The sequence below is a fragment of the Narcine bancroftii genome, chromosome 13, assembly GCF_036971445.1.
Source record: "Narcine bancroftii isolate sNarBan1 chromosome 13, sNarBan1.hap1, whole genome shotgun sequence".
Classification (NCBI taxonomy): Eukaryota; Metazoa; Chordata; class Chondrichthyes; order Torpediniformes; family Narcinidae; genus Narcine; species Narcine bancroftii.
In genome coordinates this window covers 53,825,606-53,845,460 of record NC_091481.1, presented here as the reverse complement: position 1 = coordinate 53,845,460, position 19,855 = coordinate 53,825,606, and the positions used below count along the sequence as shown (strand labels likewise).

At 41.6% G+C, this 19,855-nt stretch overlaps 1 protein-coding gene across 3 annotated transcripts in view; it reads right to left on the bottom strand.

Moving 5' to 3' along the window:
- Nucleotides 1-433: 433 nt before the first annotated feature.
- Nucleotides 434-19,855, bottom strand: part of ift27 (intraflagellar transport 27 homolog (Chlamydomonas)) — a 36,136-nt gene continuing 16,714 nt past the window's right edge. Inside the window, exons 3-8 of one of the 3 annotated variants that reach the window (XM_069907525.1) lie at nucleotides 8,996-9,055; nucleotides 8,431-8,490; nucleotides 4,360-4,477; nucleotides 4,154-4,263; nucleotides 2,190-2,281; nucleotides 982-1,071 (exon numbers count right to left, since the gene is read on the bottom strand). In XM_069907525.1, the coding sequence (XP_069763626.1) occupies nucleotides 2,231-2,281; nucleotides 4,154-4,263; nucleotides 4,360-4,477; nucleotides 8,431-8,490; nucleotides 8,996-9,055 (399 nt within the window). In that variant the 3' untranslated portion in view covers nucleotides 982-1,071; nucleotides 2,190-2,230. Of the gene's footprint in view, nucleotides 1,072-2,185; nucleotides 2,282-4,153; nucleotides 4,264-4,359; nucleotides 4,478-8,430; nucleotides 8,491-8,995; nucleotides 9,056-19,855 lie in introns of all 3 variants that reach the window. The other 2 variants (XM_069907526.1, XM_069907524.1) reach the window with 2 other exon arrangements.

Sequence of the window (19,855 nt, the reverse complement as noted above, 5' to 3'; positions counted from 1 at the left end):
GGCATGGGGGAGGGGAGGGGAAAAGGGACTCTGTATGATATACACAAGCATTGAAAGAAAGTGTATTGTTACCTGAATTTATATGCGTCTTTGAAAATCAAAAATGAATTTTTTTAAAAAGGGGCTCAGGCCTGAAACGTCAGCAATATATCTTTATCTCCTTTAGATGCTGAAAAGACCAGCTGAGTTCCTCCAGCATTTTGGTGTGTTTACTGCAATCACAACATCTTGCTCCACTCAGTTGACATTTGGGTCAAGAATCTGCATCCTCATCCATGCAGATTCTGCCCGACACACACCAGCAGAGTTCCTCTCGCATGCTTTTGCTCCAGATTCCAACAACTGCAATGCCTTGTATCTCCTAATTAAATGCAATCTCCCTTGTTTTCCATAATAGAAATTATATATAAAAAATACAAAAATAAATAGACAGTTAAACGTTGCAAAGCCTATGTATTTTTTTAATAAAATGTCCTACACAAGTTACATTCCTCCACAAACTAGATGAAGGATTTTAAACTGATAACATGACTTCCACTCTAACAATGTGGAACACCTCAAATTAACGGAGAGCAGAATTAATTGCCTGCTCACCGGGTTGTCTGCGCTGGCCGTGGAATCCAAGGAGAACAGTGGGCACACAAATTAAACTGGGAGACAGGAACTCCCAATCCCGTTTGAACTGAAGCAGCATTCTTCCAGATGTTCTCACAATAGCGGCTTGTAACAGGCCCTGTCACAGTGGTTCTTGGAACCCCTTTCAGATACCACCTGCTCGATGCATATATTTGTGAGAGAGATGTGTATTGAAAGAAAGAGCAAAGGCAGAAGAATTTTGACACAATGAAACAGGGAGTGGGGGAGTCAGCTCTGGGGGTCTTTCAGGTGCAGAAGACAAACAGGGTTCCTACTTGCCAGGGAAGTGTTTAATGTTAAACGGGGTCATGTTTACTGGACAGAAAGAAAGCTGTATCACACAATGGATTGGATATGCTCCAGCTTCTCTTCATACATACGATGAAATGCTTTAGCCAGGTTCAGGAATGGAGCTTCACAGTTCACCATCTCTTTCTGGAAAGACAAGAGAGGGAAAGATGTTCAATCCAAGGGCAGGAAAATCCCAAATCCCCCAACCCTTCCGTCTACACCAGTGTGCACTAGTCCCAGCTTATCTCTGGAAAGACCTTTGCTGTTCGCTGTTACATGCCTTTCTCTCCTCCTTAAACCTTTTCAGAACGTAAGAAATAGGAGCAGCAGTGTGCCATTTGGCCCATTGAGCCTGCTCCACCATTCTGATGGTCGGCTCATTTCTGCCTACCTGCCTTTCCCCCATATCCCTTAATTCCTCTACTATGCGAAAATCTATCCAACCTGGTCTTAAATATATTTACTGAGGTAGCCTCCACTACTTCAAGAATTATGTAGATTCACCAGTCTCTGGGAAAAGCAGTCCCTCCTCATCTCTGTCCTGAATACCCTGAGGCTAAGTCCCCCAAATCTTCAATTTGTGTGTTCTTGTACACAGTTATGTGTTTTCACCTGCAGCTTCGCAGAATCAGTAGCTCCACATTCATGAAGTGGAGCAGAGGCAGCTTGGAGGCTGGCAGGAGGTTCCTGGACCAAGGCAATGAGTAAAAAACCTTAGTTCCATACTGAGAAAGGCTACACCTCAACCAGCATGACAGAGCATGCTGGCCTGCACCCCCCTCCCCACCCCACCTGTCTTTCCAGTCCAACACACTAAATGCTCTGCAATGCCAAGCTGAGACCACCCACAGACTGGAGGAGCTACACCCATCTGAGCACTCTCCAACCAGATGGCATTGGCATCGGCTTCTCTGGTTCCCATTGCCACCCCCCCATCTCTCTCTTTCCCTAACCCTCTTCTCCAGCTCTGCATTCAAAGTTCCCTCCTGCTCTCTCATCCCTGGCCACCTGTTTGGCTGTGCCTCTCTCCTGCCCCTTCTTCCCCCCCCCACCTTTTTATCTAGGCACCTCCTGCTTTTTTATCCCCACCACCCCCCCCCCCCCAATCTTAATGAACGGCTCAGGCCCAAAACATTGGATATCTATCTTTGCCTCCTCTAGATGCTGCAGACTCCACTGAGTTCTTCCAGCATTTTTCCGCATTGATGAGTTCAATATTGTAGTACGCTCAATTTAATAAGATTTTTTATAATAGTACCCACTTCACTTGTTAGATGTCAATCATTACTGTGTTCTCTCTCCCTCATTTTGAGTCAGAAACCATGGGAAGTAAAACAGGAAAGTCCGCATACACCTTGATTGAAGTAAAAACACAATGCTGTATAACTCAGCAGGTCAAACAGTGACCTTTATATAGCAAAGATACAGAACCAACATTTCAGGGTTGAACCCTTCATCAAGGTATGATAAAATGTAGACAGGCACCCAAACAAAATGGTATGGACAGGGAGGAGCACGGTCCCAAAGCCAGGACGCAATAGGTGGATAAAGGAGGGAGGGCTCACCAGCAAACAGGAGGAGGGATGACTCTTTGACAAAGAAGACAAAGGGAGAGGAAAGGGAGGGTGAGCAGAGAGCAGGTTAGCAGAAACCAGAGAAGTCGATGTTAATGCCATCTGGTTGGAGAGTGCCCGGACAGAAAATCAGGTGTTGTTCCTCCAATTTATGGATGGTCTTAAAGGGATAATACACAAGGTCATGGTCAGATATGCGAGCCTGAGAATGAGCACAGAATTGTAGTTGGCAGCTGGGAGATTCCCCTCACTAATGCGGATAGAACCACTGTCCAAGGACTTATGCACCACCGTTTAAGCTGATAACCCCACAGTAGTACTGATGGGATGCCCTACTGTCAAAAATGCCCTCGTTCAGGTGTAATTAACACAAGAGGTCACGGAGCACTTTGTTGAAGATAAGTGTCCTTGCTAATATTTATTTAACCCAAAATCAGTTATCCCGTCAATATCACATTGCTGTTTGTGAGCCAATTACACTGGACAACAATTTTTTTTCAGAAGGTTTACTTCCTGAAAAAACAAATTGGGGATTATGATAGACAACTTCAAGCTGAGCACAGAATTTCAGATTTGCTGCATCACGTAGGAAGTTGGAGAAACATTAACTTTTATTGAATTTCGCATGTTTAATCGCATCATGGAGCTGACATATTGCGTCAGTTCAACTGACCTAAAAATATTTTGCTACTGATTTTTATTTGTACTCAGCATCTGATGCCTCTCATGTCAGTGTCCAATAATAGTTGGCCAGGACTGATAGATTCTAGTTGCCCTGATAGCGCTTTTCCATGGATGCAATGTCCTGGTGAAACCTTTCACTATGTTTGTCACTGATGGCACCAAGATCAGCAGGGGAAGAGGTCCCTCATGCGAATGCAGAAAATGAGTTTTCAATGACATGTTGTGCTTCATGGTTTTATATATAGCAGAAAATCACAAAATAGGTTATATCTAAGAAACGGAACAAGATGGGAAAATTTTAAGGTGATTTTCATGATCAGCAGCCCGAAATCCAGAAAATGGACCCAAAGGTGTTCAGAAAGCAAAATCGACTGCACTACCAAATGTCGCCAGTGAAACACTGTGTGATCTTCTGAGGTCTATGGGCTGGCTGAAACCAGTATATGGCTATTTCATGAGATGCTGCTTGTTAGCTGATGTGCACCCACCCGCATCCCAGAAAATAGGAGAGAAAAGGAAAAAAGGAAATGGCGGCACGGTGACTCAGCAGTTAGCACCACACTGTTGCAGTGCCAGCAATCGAGGTTCAAATCTGGCTCTGTCTGCAAGGAGTTTGCACATTCTCCCTGAGTCTGCATGAGTTTCCACCCATTGTTCAAAATGTACCGGGGGGGTCTAGGTCAGTTGGGTGCAATTGGGCAGCAGGCCTCATGGGCCAATAAGGTCTGTTACCATGTTACACATCTACATTAAAATTAAGGACAAAATAGAGTTTTATTACTAAGCAAACAATGAGAGACATAGTAGGTCACGCAGCTCCCATGGAGAGAAATGGACAGTTAATGTTTTAGGTCGGGAGCCTTAAAGGGTCCATTTCTACCAATAGCTGCTGCTTGACCTGCTGAGTTCCTCCAGCTTCTTGTTTTTTGGTCCAGATTTCAGCATCTGCTGGAATTTGCTGCACTTACTGCGGAAGTCTCAAAGTACTCCAGCCCTTCACTGGCTGCCCATCCCTGTGCCTGTGTGTACTCCACAACTCGCCTGCTTGCTAGATCAACCTTATTGCCCACAAGAACTCCTGCAAACCAACAAAAAACAGCGTGTCAGAGATGCTCGATTGACAGTGGACCCTGCGGGCTTTGAATGACATCCCTGAAGCGTTTGGAGCACTGACCTGGTAGTTGGCCATTGGGAGACTGAGCTCGGGCCCTTTCCAACCACTTTGCACAGCTGTCAAAGGACGTTGCGTTGGTAACGTCATAGACAAGGCAGAAGACTCCTGCAAGCTCCCACTGATTAAATTAAGCAAATACAGAGACTTAAAATTCCCATTCTTCCATTATCAATGGATTTAAACAGTGCAACCTCCTATCATTTAAGGGGGGGGGGGGGAGCTGAGAGAACCTATCTGTCTCACGCTGCCAGAGTCCTGGGTTTGATCTTGACCTTCTGTGCTGTCTGTGGGCAGTTGAGCTGCTCTTACTGTGACCATGTGGACTTCCGCCTGGTGCTCAGCTTTCCCAAAGATGTGCTGGTTGGAAAGACAACAGGCCACTGGAAAGTGGACATCTCTGGTGTGAGTTGAAGACAATGTTGGGAAAAATATATTTAAAAACAATAACATTAAAAGGTTGGATTAGTAGATGAGTGGTTGATGGAGAGGAAATGCTGGAGGTTCTCAGCAGGTCCTGCAGCATTCATCGGAGGTACAGATGTATAGCCGACATTTCAGACCTGAGGTACAGATAAAAAGCAGTCAGGTGCCTGAATTAAAAGGTTGGGGAGTACACAAGAAAAGGCAGTGGGGGGGCCACAGGCCAACAGAATAACTGGAAATGGATAGGAGGAGAGTTGATCGGGGGGAGGGATGCAGAGCTGAAGGAAAGGAGACATGGGGTGGGGGGGCGGGTAGGGAAGCTAACAGAAATTGGAGGTCAATGTTAATGTTGGATTGAGCCTAGATGTTGTTCCCCCAATTTGTGGCAGTCTCAGTCTGGCATTGCACGAGACCATGGACGTGTCAGCAAGGGAATGGAGTGGGGAACTGAAACAGGTTGTCAATGGTGGACTAAAGGGCCTATTTCCAAGCTGAAACTCACAATGACGTTGACTTTAGCATCTTGGAAGTGCCTAAATGATAATGACTGCAGCTCTCCACTGCCTTCTCAAGGGCAATTAGGAATGGTCAATAAATACTGATCTAGCCAGTATAACTCATGAATTAATAAAACAAAACAAATTAAATTATCCTAGAGAGTCTGCAGTTAGCTATGGCTCCATTTCAGTGCAATACTTAAATCAGAGAGGCAAGTTCCAGAATAAAAGATAACTGCAACATCAGGGAAAACCATTCAGCTGGGCTCTCAGGTTCCAAGTTAAATACTCCAGAGGAAACCAGTTCAAAACTCCTCTACATGATGAAAAAGGAATCAAAAAAGCAAAGCTGTCAAATTCTTGTTAAAAAAAAATCATTTTAAAGAAAGCCAGACGGCAACAAAACAGCAGGTAAGCTTCAGATTCAAACAGCACAATAAAGTGGAGCCATAGCAACATTGCAGCAAAGAAAACAGGCACTTTGGTCCTTCCAGTCTGTGCTGAACTGTTACCACTGACATGCACCCAATCCATAGCACACCATAGCCCTCCCATCCATGAATCTTTAATGTGAAAACTGAGCCCATATTCATCACTTAGCGTAATGGTTAGCGCAATGCTATTACATCTCCAGTGACCCAGGTTCATATCCTTTCTCCTCAAATCTGCAGGGGCTCTGCTCTCAGATGTAATTGGGTGGCACGAGCTCACGGGCCAGAATGGCCTATTACCATGCTATATGTCTAAAGGTTTTAAAATTGCTTCAACTGACAGCTCGTACCACACTCCCACTTCTCTCTGAAGAAATTCCCCCTAATGTCCTCCCCTAAACTTCTCCCCTTTCATCCTTAATCCATGTCCTCTGGTTTGTATCTCACCTAACCCCAGCAGGAAAAGCAGACTTGCATTGCCTCTATCTATACCCATCAAAACAATCTGCGAGTCTAGCAACATCAGTGGGAGAAAATAAATGGTCAACATTTCGGGCCGCAATCTTACAAGACCAGAAACAATGATCGCTCCTTTTCTCCCCTGATACTGATCGACCAGCTAAGTTCCTCAAGCAGATTATTTATTGCTCCAGATTTAAACATCTGCAGTCTTCTATGTGATTTCATCCTAGGCTTGTTTTGTAACCAACAGCAGTGAAGAGAAATATAAGGAAGAAAGAACAGTTAAGAATCAACCCATTTACACTAGACGACATTCAAATCTGTACCAACCCAGGGAAAGTTTAGTGTTGACATTCATTTGCAAAGTCGCATGTAAAATGGAGTCAACTCTATCTACATGAATTTGAGATAAAAACAGAATATTGGAAACAACACTGACGCAAACAGAAACAGAGGTAATATTTGCTGTTGAAAGACTCCTCTTTTTTTGACAGAAGCTGCCTGACCTGCTGAACATTTCCAGCATTTTGTTTTTATCCAAATTATCCAAGTGTAGTGGGTGGAATGTATTTTACCTCGAGGTCAGTGACTAATGGAATTCCACAGGGACCCCTGTTCTTCGTGATTTTTATAAATGACTTACTGTAAATATGTGTGTTTAATGCGAAAAGTTTTGTACCAAAGTTCGAGCTCAAAGTAGGGGGTCACATTATACATCCCCATTTAGGGCAGCGCGAAATCGGGCGGGTGAAGGGGAAGAGAGACGGCAGCACGAATCAGGCTGGCGAGGGGGAAGAGAGACGGCAGCGCGAATCGAGCGGGCAAGGGGGAAGAGAGACGGCAGCGCGAATCAAGCGGGCAAGGGGGAAGAGAGACGGCAGCGCGTATCGAGCGGGCAAGGGGGAAGAGAGACGGCAACACGAATCGAGCGGGCAAGGGGGAAGAGAGACGGCAGCGCGAATCGAGCGGGCAAGGGGAAGAGAGACGGCAGCACAAATCAGGCGGGCAAGGGGGAAGAGAGACGGCAGCGCGAATCGGGCGGGCGAGGGGAGGGGGGGTCGTATTAATCATGGGGGTAAAATTTTTATACCTTTTTTCCCTCAAAAATTGGGAGGGGTTGTGGGGAGGGTCGTATTATAATCAAAAAGCATTATACACGCATATTTACAGTAGATGAAGAAGTGGAAGGATGAGTCACTACGTTTGCAGATGATACGAAAGTTGCTGGAGTTGTGGATAGTGAAGGTTGTCGTAGGTTACAAAAAAACAATGCATAGACAGGATGCAGAGTTGGGCAGAGAGGTGGCTAATGGAGTTCAATTTGGTTAAGTGTGAGGTGGTGCATTTTGGAAGATCAAACCTGAAGGCTGAGTACAGGGTTAATGGACAAATACTTAATAGTGTGGAAGAACAGAGGGTCCTTAGGATCCAAATCCATACAAGTTGCTGCACAGGTTGATAAAATAGTTTAGAAGGCCTATAGGATGCTGGGCTTCATTAATCAGGGTTCAAGAGTCAAGAGGTCATTTTGCAACTCTACAAATCTCTGGTGAGACCATCCTTCGAATATTGTGTTCCGTTCTGGTTACCTCATTATACGAATGATGTAGAAGCTATTGAGAGGGTGCAGAGAAGATTTACCACGATGTTGCTTGGATTGGAAAATAAGTCTTATGAGGCAAGGTTAGCAGAGCTTGGGCTTTTATCTTTAGAAAGATGAGGTGACTTAATAGAGGTCTACAAGATTATGAGAGACATAGATAAGGTAGATAGTCAGAGTCTTTTTCCCAGGGCAAGAGCGGAAAACAACAGAGAACATGTGTACAAAGTGAAAGGAAGGAGATTCGGGGGATACAACAGGGGTAAGTTTTTTTGTTTGTTTTTTTTTACACAGAGAATTGGCAAAGCCAGGAATGCTTTGCTGGGTGTGGTGGTGGAAGCTGAAACATTAGAGTGTTTAAATGACTCTGAGACAGACACATAGATTAAAATAAAATAGAGAGTTCGCAGTAGGAAGGGTTTTGTTTTTTTCTTTTGCTAGGAATATATAGGTCGGCACAACATTGAGGGCCAAAGGGCATGTACTTAACTGTAATGTTCTATGTTCATCTCTGGGAATGATTTTTTCCACATTCTATATGCTGCTATAATCAGTGATGTTGGAAAAGGCCTACTGTTAAATTATCCTATCTGCCCTGTCTGGCACATGTAGCAAGGATGCTCCATCGAGAGTCAAATCCATTATTTGATCACCGTACTTGACTTTCCACCATGTCGTAGAAGATTTCTTTTCCTGAAGAATCAAATATGAAAAGCTCCTGGGCATAAAGAGAGAGAATATAATAAATCAGCATCTAATTGACAAAAAACCACCCTAAACATAAACAGACAAAACTTGTTAAAATCTACATTACAGTACGGTGAAAATCAAAAACAATGGTTAAAAATGTTTTTTAATTTATATATACAGGCCAATTCGGTCCTACAAGTCCATGATACCGAATTTACACCCCATTAACCGGTGCTGCCAGAGAAAACCCACGCAAAGAACATACAAGCTCCTTACAGACAGCGCGAGATTCGAACCCAGGTCCGGTCCCGATCAATGACGCTATAAAGGTGTTGTGCTAACTGCCACGCGAAACATTCCGACTAGAAAAATTCAGATCAGGCAGTATCTGTGCAGTCAACTTTTCGGAAAGGTTACAAATGCAAAAAGCCAATTAATTCTCTTTCACCGTTGCTGCCTGACTTGCCAACAATCTCTGTTTTTACACTAAACGGAATCAGCTCAGTATTTCAGATAGATTCTTAAATGCTCACCACACTGTCCGAGGTATCTGGGATGAGGATTGGATTTACAAAGATATCAACTCCAGTTGTCTAAACAGGAAAAGGAGGGTTAGTACATTCACTCTTCCAGTTCAATGCCATTTACAAAATGAATCTCAATACTTTTAGAATATTTATTCAATTCAAACCCAAGTAAATCTCCAGAAGCTTTGAAAACATTACAAGTAATATGGAAGGTTAGACTAACAATCCAGAGACTAGAGTTAAAATCCAACCATGGCAACTGTAGAATTTAAATTCAGTTGATGATACAGAATTTTAAAAAAAAAACAAACGGGTCATCAGTAATGAAGACCACAGTGTCCTAATGTCTGCTCGAAGAGAAAATCTGCCATCATTACTCAGTCTGGCCAATAATGTGCTTGCCTCTTAAATGATTGGAAAGTTACAGATCATGGCCTTAGATTTTTTTTAATTTTAAACATACAGCACAGTAACAGACCCTATCAGCCCACAAGCCTGTGCCACCCAATTAACCTACACCCCCAGAGGAAACCCACACAGACACGGGGAGAACTTACAAACTCCTTACAAACAGTGCTGGATTTGAACCCCGGGCTCTGGCGCTGTAACAGCATTGTCCTATACTCTACGCTGACTGTCATCAACAGCTAGAAAAAAAGTTTAACAAAAATTCCCAGTAAAAGCCAGGAAAGTCCATTCTGGAATGCAGTACTGAATTATTGCCTCCCCAAAGTACGCTCTTCCCCCTCTGGACTTTAACGGCTGCTAAACACAGATCGATAGAGGAGAAATTGTCACATCTGACCCACTTTGTGAAATTATAAAAATCCAAGATGATCCATATCATACAATCGGTCTACATCTTTAATAGTTTAAGCAGAGGTCCTCAGCCTTTTTCTTTCCACTCACATCCCACTTTAAGTAATCCCTATCTCATTGCTCTGTGATTAGTAAGGGATTGCTTAAGGTGTTAAGTGAGTAGGAATGGAAGGTTGAGAACCACTGCTCCAGACCCAATTGTTATTGAAATATTTTGCTTGAGAAAAATTGCCATTGGCCCATTTGGAGTTCTGAAACCATGCACATAATGAGTCAATTAGGGACAATTATAACAGTATTTTTCAAATTCTTTCCTTCCACCCACATCCCACCTTAAGTAATCCCTTACTAATCATGGCATAGGGAATACTTAAAGTGGGATGTGAATGGAAAGAAAAAGGTTCAGAAACACTGGTCTAAAGCAACAAAAGGATAAGGTTATCGATCAACTACACTGGATTATTAAAATTCCCAATGACCTCTGCCATCTGCAGGCCTTTAGAACATAGAACAGTTCAGCATTGTACAGGCCCTTAAGCCCACAATGTGGTTCCAACCTTTAGACCCTGTCTCCCACATAACCCTCAACTTTAAATTCCTCCATGTACTTGTCCAGTCGTCTCTTGAAATTCATCAATGTACCTGCCTCCATCACTGACCCAGGTTGTGCTTTCCATGCACCAACCCCTCTGGGTAAAAAACCTTCCTCTAATATCTACCTTGAACTTTCCACCCATTACCTTAAGCCCAGGCCCTCTTGTATTGAGCAGTAGTGCCCTGCGAAGGAGGTGTTGGCCGTCCACTCTATCTGTTTCTCTTAATATCTTGTTCTTTTTCTTTTGGCTTGGCTTCGCGGACGAAGATTTATGGAGGGGGTAAACCTCTATTATATCTCCTCTCATCCTCCTTCTCTCCAAAGAGTAAAGCCCTAGCTCCATTAATCTCTGCTCAGAATGCATACTCTCTAAACCAGGTAGCATCCTGGTAAATCTCCTCTGCACCCTTTCCAACACTTCCACATCTTTCCTTTAATGAGGCAACCAGAGCTGGACACATTACTCCAAATGTGGTCTAACCAGAGTTTTGTAGAGCTGCATCATTCCCTTGCAGCTCTTAAACTCAATCCCTCACCTTATGAAAGGTAACAGCCCATAAGCTTTCTTAACTATCCTGTCTACCTGTGAAACAACTTTCAGGGATCTGTGGACATGGACCCCCCGATCCCTCTGCTCTTCCACACGACCAACAATCCTGCCATTAACTTTGTACTCTGCCTTGGAGTTTGTCCTTCCCAAGTGTACCACCTCACTCTTCTCCAATTGAACTCCATCTGCCACTTCTCAGCCCAGCTCTGCGTGCTATCATTGTCCCTCTGCAATCTTCTACAATCCTCTACACCATACACGTCAAAGTCAGGCCCGCGGGCCAAATTTGGCCCGTGATATAATTATATTTGGCCCACAAGATCATATCAAATATGTATTAGAGCTGGCCCGCTGGCCGCCGCGCCACTATAGCGCATGCACAGCTAATAGTACAAATCCTAGAATGCTTTGCAAATTGTTGGCGCCGGCCCGTCGGCCCGCTAATCGCCCCCACCTCCTCTCTTTACTTTCATTAGCTTCTTCGAACTGTCGCCTAACTCACATGTAATAAACCCCTTACAAAAAATGGCCAAACGAAAGACAGAAAACAGGACCTTTCAAGACAGGTGGGAGGCAAACTCTGACCCCAGAATTTGATGAACTTGCATCTAAGAAGTGATGCCAAGTATCTGGTTTAGACATCAGAGTAAATCACAGTGTAGCAAGCTAAGCTTGGATTAATATTTTCTTTGGTTAACTTTGGACTGTTCATCGTTGAAAGATTGGATTTACATTGAAGCCAGTTGTTATTTTTTTGACTTGTTGGCTTGTTAAAAAAAAATACATTTAAAAGGAACTTAAAGGTTATAGAGAAATATTATTTATTGAATATTTTTTTCTCATTTGTTAATGCTTCTTCTGGAAAGAGTTTAACCAAAACTATCATTAAACATTTATTTTAATAAGAAAAAGTTTAACATTACATATGTTGAAAGAAGAGAAAACATGCAGATGTTGTTGAAAATTTTCCATAAATGTTTAGTTTGGCCCACGACTTAGTACAAGTTTTGAATTTTGGCCCTCCGTGAATTTGAGTTTGACGCCCCTGCTCTACACTATCCATAACACCACCAACCTTTATGTCATCAGCAAACTTGCCAACACACACTTCTACCCCATCATCCGTCATTAATAAAAATAATGAAAAGCAGAGATCCCCTGAGGGACTCCACTAGACATAACCCTCCATCCAAATGTACTCCCTCCACCACCACCACAACCCTCTGCTTTCTACAGGCAAGCCAATTCTGAATCCACATGGTCAAGCTTCCCTGGATCCCACCATGCCTTCCGACTTTCTAAATAAATCCACCATGTGGTACCTTGCCAAATGCCTTACTAAAATCCATGTAGATAACATCCACCACACTACCCTTATCAGTATGTCTGGTCACCTCCTCAAAGAACTCTATCAGGCTTGTGTGACATGATCTGCTCCTCACAAAGCCATGCTGACTGTCCCCAATCAGACCATGATTCTCTGAATGTCCACGGACCCTACCTCTAAGAATCCTTTCCAACAGCTTGCCCATCACAGACGTAAGGCTCACTGGTCTATAATTACCTGGACTTTTTTGAACAAGGAACAACACCTGCCACCCTCCAATCCTCTGGTATCATTCCTGTGGATAATGAAGACACAAGGATCTTAGCCAGAGGCTCAGCAATCTCCTTCCATGTCTCATGGAGCAGACTGGGAAATATTCCGTCAGGCCCCGGGGACATCAATCCAATGCATTTTAACTTCTCCAACACATTCTCTCTCTTAATATCAATATGCTCTAGAACATTTACCCTAGCCATTTTGTCCTCGCCGTCAACAAGGTCCCTCTCTTTGGAGAATTCAGGAAAAGTGTTCATTGAGGACCTCACCCATTTCCACAGCCTCCAGGCACATCTTCCCACCTTTATCTCTAATCGGTCCTCCCTTCACTCTTGTCATCCTTCAGCTCTTCACATATGAAAATGCCTTGGGGTTTTCCATTCTAGTCTGTGGTGACCTCTATTCCACTAGTCTCACTGACCTGTTCCCACACCATAACCCTCCAGACCTCTCCCATCCAATCTATTCTTTTAACTCAAAATCGAGCTTGCATTCATCACATCAGATGGCAGCCCATTCCATACTCCCACTACTCTCTGAGTGAAGAACTTTCCCCTAATATTCCCCCTAAATCTTTCTCCTTTCAGCTTAAAATATGACCTCTTGTATTTATCTCCCCCCTCATTCTTCTTCGCTCCATAAAGACCTAACATGTTTAACCTTTCCCTGTATCTCAACTCCTGAAGTCCCAGCAACATCCTAGTCAATCTTCTCTGCACTCTTTCAATCTTATTGATATCCTTCCTGTAGTTAGGCACCTAGAACTGCACACAATACCCCAAATTTGGCCTCACCAATATCTTAAACAACTTCAACATAACATCCCAACTCCTATACTCAGTACTTTGATTTATAAAGGCTAAGATGCCAAAAACCTTTCTTTACAAACCTGTCCACCTGTGACACTACCTTCAGGGAACAATGCATCTGTATTCCCAGATCTCTTTGCTCCTCCACACTCCTCAGTGGCCTATTATTTACTGTGTATGGCCTACCTTGGTTTTCCCTTCCAAAGTGCAGCACTTCACAATTTTCTCCATTAAACTCCATCTGCCATTTTTTGGCCCATTCTCCCAGTTGGTCCAGATCCCTCTGCAAGCTTTGAAAGTCTTCCTCTCTCTCCACAATGCCTTCTATCTTGGTATTATCAGCAAACTTGCTGATCCAACTCACCACATTATCATCCAGATCATTAATAGACTCAACAGACAGCAATGGTCCAGACACAGATCCCTGAGGCCCACCACTAGTTACAGGCCTCCAGTCTGAGAAGGAATCATCCACTACCACTCTCTGTTTTCTCCCATTCAGCCAATTTCAAATCCATTTTACAACCTCTCCATGGATAACTCATGTCTGAACTTTCTGAACTAAATTCTCAAGTGGGACTTTGTCAAATGCTTTACTAAAGTCCCTGTAGACAACATCCATAGCTTTTCCTTCATCTAGCTTCTTGGTGACCTCCTCAAAAACCTCTACAAGATTGGTTAAATATGACCTACCACACAATGACTGTCCTTATGGCTGTCCAAATACCTATATAACCTAACTCTCAGAACTGCTTACTACTGACATCAGGTTCAGCGACCTATAATTACCTGGTTTATTTTTTAAGCCTTTTTTAAACAATGAGACAACATGAGCTACCCTCCAAACCTCTGGCAGCTCAACCGTGGCTAAGGACATTTTGAATGTATCAGCCAGGGCCCCTCCAATTTCAACACTAGTCTCCCTTAAGGTCTGAGGGATTTATCTACTGTAAGGCAGCAAGCACCTCTTCCTCCTTAATCTTCATCTGTTCCATGACACTTCTGTTTGTTTCCCTTCCTTCCTTATGCACCATGCCAGTTTCCTCTTTTCAATATTTTTATTGCTTTTATATATATACATAGATTTACTCATACATAGGTAATAACAAGAATATATAATCTAACAAAGTAAACATTTATTAATAAATTGCTGTGAACAACCTATGAAAGAGACAAAATAAAATAAAAACTATTGTAATAATCTCACCCTTCCCTTGTAAAGTCATGAATAAACATAAATGTTCCATTAAAGCATGAAAGAAAGGCGAACCAAACCATAAAATGGGATCCAATAATCTTATAAATTCTAAGAATAATTAAGGAAAGGACCCCATAAATTTAGAAAATTAAGTTTAATTACATTAGAAGAACATTTAATTTTTCCGAGTCAAGCATGCCATCACAAGATCACCACTGAGTATGTGCAGGAGGGACAGCATCCTTCCATATAAGTATCGCTCTTCTGGCAAAGATAACTACATGGGATTGTAGCCCAGACAAATTTAAATCAGTTGACTTATTTATCCCAAATAGGGCAAGAAAAGGATTAGGAGCCAAATTAACATTAAGAAGAAAAGACTTCTCTGTTGTGTTCCATGTACGGTTCCCAAATTTGTTCGAATACTGTCATGTTATTTCTTAAATTATATGGAACACAACAGAGAAGTCCTACCGCGGACCTCCACCACCTAAAATGACAGAAGGAGAAGAAGACGAAATGAACTGACCCAGTGTGTAAAAGTAGAGGACACAAATTTCTTGTTTATTTTCATTATGTGATGACATTGTTTAATGGATTTAATGGATCGTATATGTTGAACGTTGAGTGGGTAGGGGGGGGGGTGAAGGAGGGAGGGAAGGGAGGGGGGAAAAGGGGAGAAAATGACACTGTGTATATTCAAGAGGGAAATGTTTGTGTGTATTTTGGTCAGTATGGTTCATAGTGTGAAAAATAAAAATAAAATTTTTTTTAAAATTAAAATAAAGTAAAGACAAGGTACGGAAGATACTTTCCCAATAATTGGATAGTGAGGAACATGACTAAAGATGCATGAAATCTATCATTTTTTTTTACAATAAATTAGAATATAATTTAGCCAAATGAACTTTGAAAAAGTAAATTTGATGTACTGCTTTAAATTGTAATAATGAATGTCGGACTATGCCAGTTTCCTGAGTAAATACTGATGCAAAAAAAACTATTAAAGACCTCCCCCATTACTTGAGGCTCCACTCGACAGACGATCACACTGATCCTCTAAGGGACTAATTTTGTCCCTTATTATCCTTTTACTTTAATATGCTTGTAGAAACCCTTCAGGTTTACCTTCACATTATCTGCCAAAGCAACCTCGTGTCTTCTTTTTGCCTTCCTGATTTCTTTTTTTTTTAATTTTTTTTTATTTTTCACACTATGAACCATACTGACCAAAATACACACAAACATTTCCCTCTTGAATATACACAGTGTCATTCTTGAATCTTTTCTGTACTCTTCAAGTACCTCATTAGCTCCTTGTTCCCTATACTTACTGTACACCTCCCTCTTCTTCTTAACCAGAATATCCCATGAAAACGCCTGTTAAATGCCTGTTAACTTTGCCTTTAATCCCAACAGGACCATGCAATGTCTGTCATTGGTCGATCCTTATAATGTTAAAATATATTTCAAAATCATGAAAAAATATTAGGGGCAGTGGCAAAAGGGGCAATTCAGAGGGGAGCCCCTCTGGAGTACAGGGGGTCGAAAGTGTTCTTTTATATAGATATTAGTGCCACTCTGCTCAAGAAACAGTTTAAACCGGTTAAGCGATTGGCGAAGCAGAAGGGCTATGATTGTGTTTTGCGCCACCCCGCTACCTTAAAATTTATGTTGCAGGTGGCAGGGTGGGGGGGCAGGGACGGAAATTTCTTACTGAAAAAGAAAAGGGGCGTCAGTTTATAAATACCCTGCTGGCACTAAATGGTGGACCAAGTGGAAAAGAGTAAAAGGGCAATAAAACTTAAAAATTATTAAGACTGATGGACTGGGAGGACTTAAACAGATGGATGCCCCTAATGCTCATAACATTAGTGGGCAGGGTTAACAGCATCAAAATGAATGTGTTGCCAAGATTCCAGTATCTTTTTCAAACATTGCCTATGCCGTTGCCCTGGGGTTTCTTCAAACAGCTGCTACACAAGGTCAGAATGTTTCTCTGGAATAGTAAGGTGGCAAGGGTTTCTATGGAAAAATTAACATGGGATTATAGTCTGGGCAGACTGAGAATGCCAGACTTTAAAAAATAGTATTGGGCAGCTCAGTCGAGATACATCATCTCTCTCTTCCAGGGAGGAGGTGAACCATCATGGGCACAAATTGATCTGCACCTGGTGGGGGAGAGGACAGCAGAGGACATTATTTATAAATGGGATGCTAAATTGCTGTCAGGGAAGAAGGGCAGCCCCACATTAAACCAAGTGATTAATATCTGGAACAAAATTAACCAATATCTGAAAATCAAAGTGGAGTTGTCCCCAAAAATGCCCCAACTCCTAATAAATTAATACTATTAACATAAGTAACAAGATCCTGGACACCTGGCATCAGGTGCCGAGAGGACTTATGAACAGGGGCAATTCATTTCATTTGAGCAACTCAAAACAAATATGACATCAAATTAGACATTCCACTGCTATCTTCAAATAAGATCTCTTTTACGGGACATATTGGGTTCAAGTGTGGCCCTACCTCGGTGCAGTGCCATAGAGTCCATGAGAGTTAAGAGGGTTCTGTACAGTGGTGCTTTCTGACTACCTTGCAGTTGGTTTCACTTATCTTTATCAGACTATAATTTAAATGTTGGCAATATGCTTGGAAAATCAGAAGCCTTAAATAATTTAGCCAGAAGAGCAAACATGTTTGAGGACACTTGGGAAAAGTGAAGGCAAAAAAAGGATTGAAGACTGATGCAGATGAACACAAACCTTCAGTTCATTCCAGTCAAAAGGTTTGTGACTTCTTTCAATCAGGAATAACACTGGACAATGAAGATTTTACTTTTGAGTGTATTTTGTGGATTTTGGACAGCTAATCACGAAAATCACCTTAACATTTTCCTATCGTACCTTTTTTTTAGATATAACCTATTTTTGTGATTTCCTGTAATATTTTAAGTCCACTTCAAGCATTCAAAACCATGAAATGCAGCATGTCGTTGAAAATTCATTTTCTGCCTTCGCACTTGGACATCTTCCCGGCTGATCTTGGTGCCATCAGTGACGAACATGGTGAAAGGTTTCTCCAGGACATTGCAACCATGGAAAAGCAAGGCAACTGGAATTTATCAATAATGGCTGACTACTGTTGAGCACATGAGGCATCAGATGCTGAGTACAAATAAAAATCAATGGCAAAACATTTTTAGGTCAGTTGAACTAATGCAATGTGTCAGCGTCACGATGCGATTAAACGTGCTCAATTCAATAAAAGTTAATTTTTTTTTTTAATTTTAATTTTTTATTTTTCACACCATAAATCACATTAGCCATGATATACACTATTTCTTTTTCACACATATACAGTGACTTTTTCTCCCCCCCCCCCTTTCCTCCCAAACCACCCCCCCACCCCCCCCCCCTCTCATCCATTTTAGGTATACAATCTAGGTTGCATTAAGCCAGTCAGACAATGTTGTCATTCAACAAAATTACACCAGAAATTCTACTGAGTCCATTCTTTTCTTTCCTTCTCCTTCCATCAACTTAGGTAATGTTTGTCCCCGGTAGGTTTTCGCTATTGTATTTAATGTAAGGCTCCTATACTTGTTCGAATATTTCAATATTATTTCTTAACCTATATGTTATTTTTTCTAATGGAATACATTTATTCATTTAAATTTAGTAGTTTCTTCCTTTTAATTTGGTTATGTATTCCATTAATATTTAAAGACATATAGTTCAGCGTAGCCCTTTTATATTTTGTTTATCTTCTCTTTCCGTTTTTCCATCATTACCTTTCCTCCTTTTCCATTTCTGTTTTCTTATTTTCAACTCTTTATAAGACAACATTCCTACAACATCCAACATTTTCCTTATTCTCCTATTTCTATCTTATTTATCCCCAATCTCCCCTTCACCTCCTGAGTTGTCCTTTATCCCTTGTCAGACAACCACATCTCCCCTCTCCATTTGGATTTGCGAATCCACTCGCAAGCGTCAACTGATTTTGCAGTGACCGCTATTTCCCCCCACCCCGCCTCCCCCAGAAAAGATTTCACTTTTCATATGTCACAAAGGTCACTCTTTTAATTCCCTCCTTATTCTCTATTCCATTACCTTCCCTTATTAATTCTTGTCTATACTATCTATATTTTCCTCTAAGTACAGATACATTCATGTATGCTCATTGTCTCTATTCACTCTTATACCTCTTTACCCGCTACATATCAATCGTGATCATTTTTACTCTCATTACCCGTCTTCATCCCTCAGTCTATTTTTGTCTTTACCCACATACATATCAATCGTGATCATTTTAACTCTCATTACCCATCTTCCTCCCTCAGTCTATTTTTGTAATTGTTCTGCAAATTTTCGTGCTTCTTCTGGATCCGAGAATAGTCTGTTTTGTTGTCCTGGAATAAATATTTTCAATACCGCTGGATGCTTTAGTATAAATTTATACCCTTTCTTCCATAAAATCGCCTTTGCTGTATTGAAATCTTTTCTCTTCTTTAGGAGTTCAAAACTTATATCTGGATAAATGAAGATTTTTTGCCCTTTATACTCCAGTGGTTTGTTGCCCTCTCTTACTTTTTCCATTGTCTTCTCCAGTACCTTTTCTCTTGTAGTATATCTTAGGAATTTTACTACAATAGATCTTGGTTTTTGTTGTGGTTGTGGTTTAGAGGCCAATACTCTATGTGCCCTTTCTATTTCAATTTCTTGCTGTAGTTCTGGACATCCTAGGGTCTTAGGGATCCACTCTTTTATAAACTCCCTCATATTCTTGCCTTCTTCATCTTCCTTAAGGCCCACTATCTTTATGTTATTTCTTCTGTTATGGTTTTCCATTGTATCTATTTTTTGAGCTAGTAGTTCTTGTGTCTCTTTAGTTTTTTTATTAGATTTCTCCAATTTCTTTTTTAAGTCTTCTACCTCCATTTCTGCTACTACTGCCCGCTCTTCCATCTTGTCCATTTTCTTTCCCATTTCTGTTAAGGTCATCTCCATTTTATTTATTTTCTCTTCTGTGTTGTTTATTCTTTTTCTTAAATCCTTAAATTCCTGTGTTTGCCATTCTTTAAATGACTCCATGTATCCTTTAATAAGAGCAAGTATATCCTTTACCTTGCCTTTCTTTTCTTCTTCTATTTCACTGTACTCTTCCTCTTCCTCTTCTTCTTCCTCTGGGTTGACCATCTGTTGTTTCTTTGGTGCCCTTTCCTCCTCTTCTTTCTTGTTTCTATTGTCTTCTGTGGTCTCTTCTTGCTGCAGGTGTTCTGCAGCT